We start from the raw sequence: 7,734 nt of genomic DNA, 5'->3' as shown, positions 1-7,734 counted from the left end.
CACACAAATAATAATTAAAAAAAAAAAAATTACATCCAAAGTCACGTAACAAGCCAAAATGTCACATTCCAATTTTATATCTCTTTGTCAAACTTGGTCTCATTGGCCTCCCACATAGCATTCCCTCATGGCATTACTCGCTTGTTACATGATTGACTTTATATATTTGTTATAAGAGATGCTTTCTCTCTTCCTTTCATCCCTTCTCTTAAAAGTGCATGGCCACAATTCATTATAGGAATTGTGGGTAAAGGCATAAATTCATATGTTTTTATAAAACTATAAAAAATTATAATTCTTATCAACGTTTCAAGTCTATTATAAAATGCAAAATTTCACCTTCTAAGTGAAAAAACAACAATTCTAACATATGTTGAAAGTATTTACATAGTCAAGAGTCTTGTGATTTTGAACATTACCCTCCTGTCCAATAGAATTTGGTTTTGAATCCCCCTCTCCACTTGTTGTAAGCAGAAAAATAATAAAGGTATCCATACAGAGTTAATTTTATAAGAAAAAAAATGTTTATTTTCACCACCAAAAATGTGTTTATCTATAATTTAGAGTATTTTTGTTATTAAGAATCCGTTGTGTCCTTGTGATTCATTTCCAACTCCATTCATCGATGGTTGTGAACTGAATGGATTCTGTTCGTAGAGTGAGAGAACCAAACCAGATTAGTCTTGCAAAATCACATTAATAATAATATATGATTAATAAGGATCCTTTCCACTAAAAGGACATAAAGGGTTATCCATTTCAATGGATCTATTCAACAAACTCTTGTTTCCCTTGGTAATCTTACATTTCTTTCATTTGTCTATTGCAGTAGGAAGGGATAACTTAATAACACTACATAAGAAGACAATTCTTCAGCAGCTTTCATATGGCACCAAAAAAAATTATCATCACAAAAGTCAATAGTTGGTATTAGCAGCCATGTCTTATAAAGAATTATTCTTGAGCAATTGAGCTAGAGGTGAAAAAGGTCTATACAAATTTTTAGTCCAAGAGAAACAAACTAAGCAAAACTAAAGTACCAAATGATTCTACTTGGAGAAAGGTGTAACAAAGAAGAGGGTGCATCAGAATCAGATTAGTAAGTTATAAATGGTTATTATTATCTTAATTATAAAAACATAGGCAGAAAACAGTGATTCAATCAGCATTTGAACATGTCATATATATCAAAAGTACTAATCAAACGACTAGTAAGTTCTAAATAGTTATTTGAAGTGCTGCATATTTTCTCTACACAGACCCACCACAATCATTGAGTAGTAGGCAAACTAAACAAAGCATATTATTACATTACATTAATAGACTTCTTGAGAGAATTAAAAGGAATATCTGCATTGAAAATTCAAAGTATTTAGGACACCATTTTATCTGCCGTACAAATACAAAAATTAAAGACATTCAAGGATATATATTGTCAATGTCACTAAGCTCGCTTATCAACAATTTCACTACCCCAGCCGGATCATCATACAGCATTCTAAATTTCAATAGTTTCATGATCAACAAATCCTAACTTTGGGCACACATTACCAGAGCTCTGTAAATTTATTCTCTATTTTCAATTTCTTACATCACCACCAAAAAAGTAAATCCCAACATTTTCAAGGAGTCGAAATAAATATAAAAATCAATTAAGCAATTAAATATGTGAGCAAATATCAAAAGCATGCTATTTTAGATATTGAAGTATATGATTTGGCTTTATGCATTGTGTACACATTGCAAAAGTTTATTCCCTTGTTACTTTGGAATAAAGCCTAGGAAACTAAGCTCACCAAATTGTTCATGTTGTCACTAAGGCATAATTCCAAGAGTTTATTATCCTATTCATATAACTCTACATATGCTTGCCAGCTTAAGAGACAGACAAATAAATTAGCAAAAAAAACTATAAAAATTAGGGTGGGGGAATCAATTAAGCCAACACAGAAAATGTAAAGTCTATAGAAAATATTCCTTTGTTGCCACAGAATCAAAGCATGATATCCAACAAGGTGTGTAGACAAAATCAAAATCAAGGGTACTAAATTTATAAGTAAAACCAATTTCAATCGTTAACTTGATGCCAAATCCTGTAATCATTACAAGTGAAATAAGGCTATGAATATACCATTTGCTAGAAAGTCCACAAAAAATTGGTTGATAAATAATAGCCATAACGACTGAAAGGATTCTTTTCTGTTTAATAAAATTTAGTCTGGTACATCAAAACATTACTTTTAAGTCTGCAACAATAGGAAAGAAAACAAAAGTACAAAACACAATGTTGCCTTAATCTTTCCACAGATTACATAGAAAACAAAACTTTCCAACATCGAGTAAAACTAAGCTCTTAAAGAAATTAGCTGTGTCAGCCACCCTTATAGGATTTTTAATTCCAAGGTTTTGCTTGCTTTGACTCTAAGGATCAAATGAACTAGTATAGTGCCAAACTTCTCGAACAGAAGTTCAACATCGGTGATCCAAATGGAGATCTTCTAGGTTCTACACAGAAATTTAAGGTTTTTTTTTTTTTACAATCTAAGATTTGGGGTTTCTGAATTACAGTGACTTTATTAATCAAAGCTTTAACCCATAAGGTCAACTTCAAAGTTCAAGCATATTGCAATGTTGGGTGGAGTCCACCCACTCCATATTGCAATCTTGAATGGATTTATACCCATAATCTTAATAAACTACAAATATATCTCTCATGTCATTAAAATAAAAATAAAAAATAAACAAAAAAAATCAATTCATTATTAATAAAATAATTAGTTAATCAATTCATTATCATTATCACAGAGTATATATAGCAATGTACCTGCAAAAATTGTATTGAAGTCAATCTTTCTTCTTTTATTATTCCAAAAATTAGTTAAATTTTGGGTTATTTTTCTAAATAGTTGAAATTTGGCTTCATACAAAAACTCAGCATTTGATCTTGAAACCATAGGAAAGTCAAAGAGATGCAGGAAGGAAAAAAACAGTGGAAATTCTAAAATTTTAGACCCTAATAAATAACTAATCAACTACTTTACCGCATGTGGGTACAACTTCTTTTCAAACCAAAATTGATAATTACTAATCAACTACTTTATCAATAGTGAAATTTGCTATATATGAACTAAGCTGTTCTCACCATTGGTATCTGGTGCTGGTATACAAAGACACAGTATACTTTTTTTAAATTATTTTGTGGAACCCACCAACCAATCCTTGCCTACCCGAGAAGAAGGAAAAACAAGCAAATTAATTTTCTAAAAATTATTTTTACATGGGAGGTCACCATCTTTTGTTTAGGAGAAGGAGGAAATGTGTGGTTATTTTATGGAAAGTAAATTGACTTATCAATGGTTCAAAACTTTAAGGCTAAATTACAAAATACGCCCCTAAAGCTTGGAGTTGTTTAGGTTTTAGACCTTGAAGTTAAAAAAAAAATAGGATTTTACACCTGAAGTTTGATTCTATTAGCAAAACCGTAAAAACGTTTTGATGTTAAGTGAGACAATGACGTGCTTTATTTTTTTTTCCCCAAATCAGCCTCCCAAAACAACGTCATTTCACTTAAAACAGAGAGCCAAAACTAATGGAGGGTGGGGTTTTACTAATAGAGTCGAAACCAAACTTCAAGGTGTACGATTCAATTTCTCAAACTTCAGAATCTAAAATCCAAACAACCCCAAATTTTAAGGGTGTGCTTTGCAATTTACCCAAACTTTAAATATACTAAAGCATCAATAATTCAACATATAGCCCTTCTGCCCTTGGCTCCTCCATTGCTTGTATGTTTTTGGTAGGGCCAAACACTTCTCAAAATGTTCTATGCCTAGCAGGATTTGAATGTGGCCTTGTGTTTTGTTTTCAATAAGTTTTTAGCCTGAGGCATACTCATAAAGATTTAGGAGAGAAAGTACACCGTCCTCCGCTTGAGTGGTTGCTTGACAAAATGCTATCATTAGCAAATAGGATATGAGAAACCCGTGGGACTCATCTACACACCATCACCCCTCTAGTATAATCTTTAGATTTACCTTGTCTCATTAAAGCAGTTAGCTGTTAGGTTCTCAATACAGAATAAAAATAGGTATGGGGAGAAGGGATTTGATTTGTCTTCTTCAAAGCAAATGTTATTTCTACAAAGCCGTAATTAATGACCATAAAGTGCACAAGAGGATCCGTTTCCCTTTGTGTCCTTGTGAGTTGTGAGTTAATGACCATCAATGGTGGTAAATTGTGTGGATTCTGTTTGAACTGTGAGAGGAGAACCAAACCAGATTAGTCTTGCAAAAGGTGTTACAAAGAAGAGGGTGCATCATACTAGTAAGTTATAAAAAGTTATTATTATCTTAATTATAAAAACATAGGCAGAAAACAGTGATTCAATCACAAGCATTTGAATACATCATATATATTAATGGATTGCAAATCAAAACTACTAATCGAATGACTAGGAAGTTGTAAATAGTTATTTGAAGTGCTGCATATTATCTCTACACAGACCCACAACAATCATTGGGTAGTAGGCAAACTAAACAAAGCATATAATTACATTAAATTGATAGACCTCTTGAGAGAATTTAAAAAGAATATCTGCATTGAAAATTTAAAGCATTTAGGACAAGGTTTGATCAGCTGTATACAAAAATTAAAGACTTTAAAAGATATATATTGTCAAATGTCAATGTCACTAAGCCTGCTTATCAACAATTTTTCACTACCCCAGCCAGATTATATCATATGACATTCTAAATTTCAATTATTCATGATCAGCAAATCCTAACATTGGGCACACATTACCAGAGCTATGTATTTTCTCTATTTTCTCTATTTCAATTTCTTACAAAACTACCAGAAAAGCAAATCTCAACATTTTCAAGGAATCAAAATAAATATAAAAATCAATTAAGCAATTAAATATATATGTGAGCAAATATCACAAAAGCGTACAATTTCAGATATTGAACCATGTTTCTTTGGACTAAAGCCTAGGAAACTAAGGTCACCAAATTATACATGCTGTCACTGGGGCATAAAAATGAGATAAGATTATGTTGGCTAAACATGTATACAACACCATGAAAAGACCATCTTTGAGGATCTGCACAACATAATAAGAGGAGTAACATTTAATACTCAAATTGCATACATGAAACTACAAAATACTTGTCAATATGACCTTCAAAAAAGATTGCTACTTCATTAGAAAATTTAACAAGACTAATCTTCGTATTCAGATGAGACATCAGATGAGACATTTACCCCATCAAGTAATACCAAGCTCTCAGATGAGAGGTTTACACCATCAAGTAAAACCAAGCTCTCCATAAAATCAGTAGAGTAACCTAACCAAATAGGAGAACGTTGAATTTCAAGATTGTTTTGATCTAGACTATCAGGGTCAAATGAAACAAGCCCGGTGCCAAGTGTTTCAATTAGAAGTTCACCCCTTCTGGTGCAGCCAAAGAACCTCTCAACCAAATCTACTGCTACAGTTTTTTTAGACCAAGAATCAAACACGCCATATTCCGTCATCACCCATATGAAACATAAATCATGCTCTTCATATAAATCTCTACCAAAAGCAACTAAAGCCAACGATCCCTTGAACACCACAAGTTGTTCAAATTGATCAAAATCTGGAGATAACCCATCTAAGTAATTTTCGGGCAGCATTATCGCTTGGAATGTCTCATCATTGACATCAAAGCACAAAATGAAATTGTGGCCCCTAGTATATATCATAGAGTGCAGAGCTCCATTGACAAATATAAAGGGTTTCTCTTGTATATCAACAATAGAAGCATTGAGTCCAGACCCACTCAATGACTCCATATATATGTCAATATATTTCCATGAATCAGTACTCCAAGTGTACACCCCAGCCTCAAGTGGTAGCGGCACTTTATATCCAGAAACCTCTCCATCAAACACAATTCTGAGAATCTTGAAGTCATTGTTTTGAGAATTATAAACAAGTCCATGAGTGACAATACCATCATACCTAGGTATGCGAATAGGAGTGAGAATCTTAAGCTTTTTAATACTTGGATTCCATAAAGATATTGTATAATTATTATTCTCAAAGAAGCAGTATATGCCATTACAAAAACCAATCACGTGGGAACCCCAAAAGGGTGATCTACACCTTGATAACTCAGTTAAAGTGTGGTCGCTATTGCGAGCAACTACGCACAATTGTTGGTGAGACGAAGGATACATGGCTTGTGAAGTATATAGAAGATAACCATTATTGGGTAATGATGATTTTGCCCGGTTATGGTTAAGGTGTGTGGTAATGAAAATGGGGGTGGTGATAGTCGAGTTCCAAGATTTAGAAACGCACCTGAATCGGATGATAGGTTTCACTGGCAGATGAGTTAGGATGTCGAATACTACTTCGTCAGGGACACGCTCGGACGACAATGTCGGCTTTCTCATGCGATGAGACTGAGACATTAGATGAAGATCTTCTTCAACTTTAAACTGGAAATGGCTAGGGTTTAAGGCAAGGTAAAAAAAGTGGAAGTATGACTCATGGGAGAAAACAACTGATAAGAGGGAGTAATAAGTAATTAGGAGAGAATTAAGAAAGAGAGAGTAATAATTGGGAGAGAGTTAAAGATTAGTATTATTGGTAGATTTGGTATTTAACATTGGGAGAAAATTATGGTATTTTTTTTAAGGCATTTATCTTTTTTTTTTTTTTTTTTGGGTTGTTAATGGTACATTTTATGATATATCTTCATTTGAAATCATTTTAATCGAGTTAATCAATGTTTGAATTTTAAATTTGAATCCTAAAAATCAATTTGGAAAATGTAAAGGCTTTAATGAGGTGACTAAGAATAAGATCTTTCCATCGGAATGAAGGCCTTTTGATACAATATAGAAATTCTACTTTAGTATAATTTAAGTATATGTGTGTGAAACTCCCTTTTAAAGACTTGAACCTTGGCCCTTTTCCTCACACTCCATAAGCACTTATACTTATGGAGTGACCATCGCACTAAGGATGTGCGGTAAATTAGAACGAAGGCCTTAAATTCAAATTTAAGTTGACATTTCTATTAAAAAAGTTTTTAATAAGTGATTGAATCTTTTCTAAAATAATTTGGGTCATTAATGCCAAGGGATTTGCTTTTTTAAGGTTTAATTCAAATTTGAATGGGAAATAAAACATGGAAAGTTTAAAAGATGTTTGGTTCTTAAATAGGGTAATTTTGATATACTCCTCCAATAAAGGGGAGGTACGGTACCCATTAGTAGGCAACCTGCTATAATAGATAACTTTTTTTCTCACATGTGACGATTTCATCTTTACATTGTACAATTTCAATATCACATGTAACATTTTTTTTTGTCACGTTTAGTGGTTACCCTCCTTTTTTGTCACATTTGACGGTTTCATCTTCACATTGAGCAGTTTTAACATCACATGTAACAGTTCTTTTCTCACATTTGGTAGTTCCCTTGCTTTTATCTCACATTTTATGGTTCCATCCTCACATTGTGCAGTTCCAACATCACATGTGACAGTTTTTTTGTCACATTTGGTTGTTCATTTATACTTTTTTTTTTTTTTTTTTTACATTTGACGATTTCATTCTCACATTGTACAGTTTCAACATCACATATGACAGTTCTTTTGTCACATTTGATAGTTCCCTTATTTTTTTTCCTCACATTTGATGGTTTCATTATCAAATTGTGCGGTTTCAATATCACATTTGA

The 7,734-nt window shown here is 32.6% G+C and overlaps 1 protein-coding gene across 1 annotated transcript; it reads right to left on the bottom strand.

The window, feature by feature from the left end:
• Positions 1-4,954: 4,954 nt before the first annotated feature.
• On the bottom strand, positions 4,955-6,569 carry LOC115953746 (F-box protein CPR1-like). Its single transcript, XM_031071515.1, has 2 exons — positions 6,347-6,569; positions 4,955-6,004 (listed from the first exon to the last, which is right to left on the bottom strand). Exons 1-2 carry the CDS (start codon positions 6,457-6,459, stop codon positions 5,221-5,223), a joined length of 897 nt encoding a protein of 298 aa, XP_030927375.1. The 5' UTR covers positions 6,460-6,569; the 3' UTR covers positions 4,955-5,220.
• Positions 6,570-7,734: the final 1,165 nt, after the last annotated feature.

Source organism: Quercus lobata, chromosome 7, assembly GCF_001633185.2.
Source record: "Quercus lobata isolate SW786 chromosome 7, ValleyOak3.0 Primary Assembly, whole genome shotgun sequence".
In the NCBI taxonomy this organism is placed as follows: domain Eukaryota; kingdom Viridiplantae; phylum Streptophyta; class Magnoliopsida; order Fagales; family Fagaceae; genus Quercus; species Quercus lobata.
The sequence above is the reverse complement of the archived record's forward strand: the minus strand, read 5'-3'. Positions and strand labels throughout refer to the sequence as shown.

What these genes read in the sequence shown, in the direction of transcription:
- LOC115953746 (XM_031071515.1), bottom strand. Translation starts at nt 6,459, where the DNA reads ATGTCTCAGTCTCATCGCATGAGAAAGCCGACATTGTCGTCCGAGCGT. An exon ending in AAACCTATCATCCGATTCAG is followed by an intron (nt 6,005 to 6,346) that starts GTGCGTTTCTAA and finishes TCGCATACCTAG; the next exon opens with GTATGATGGTATTGTCACTC.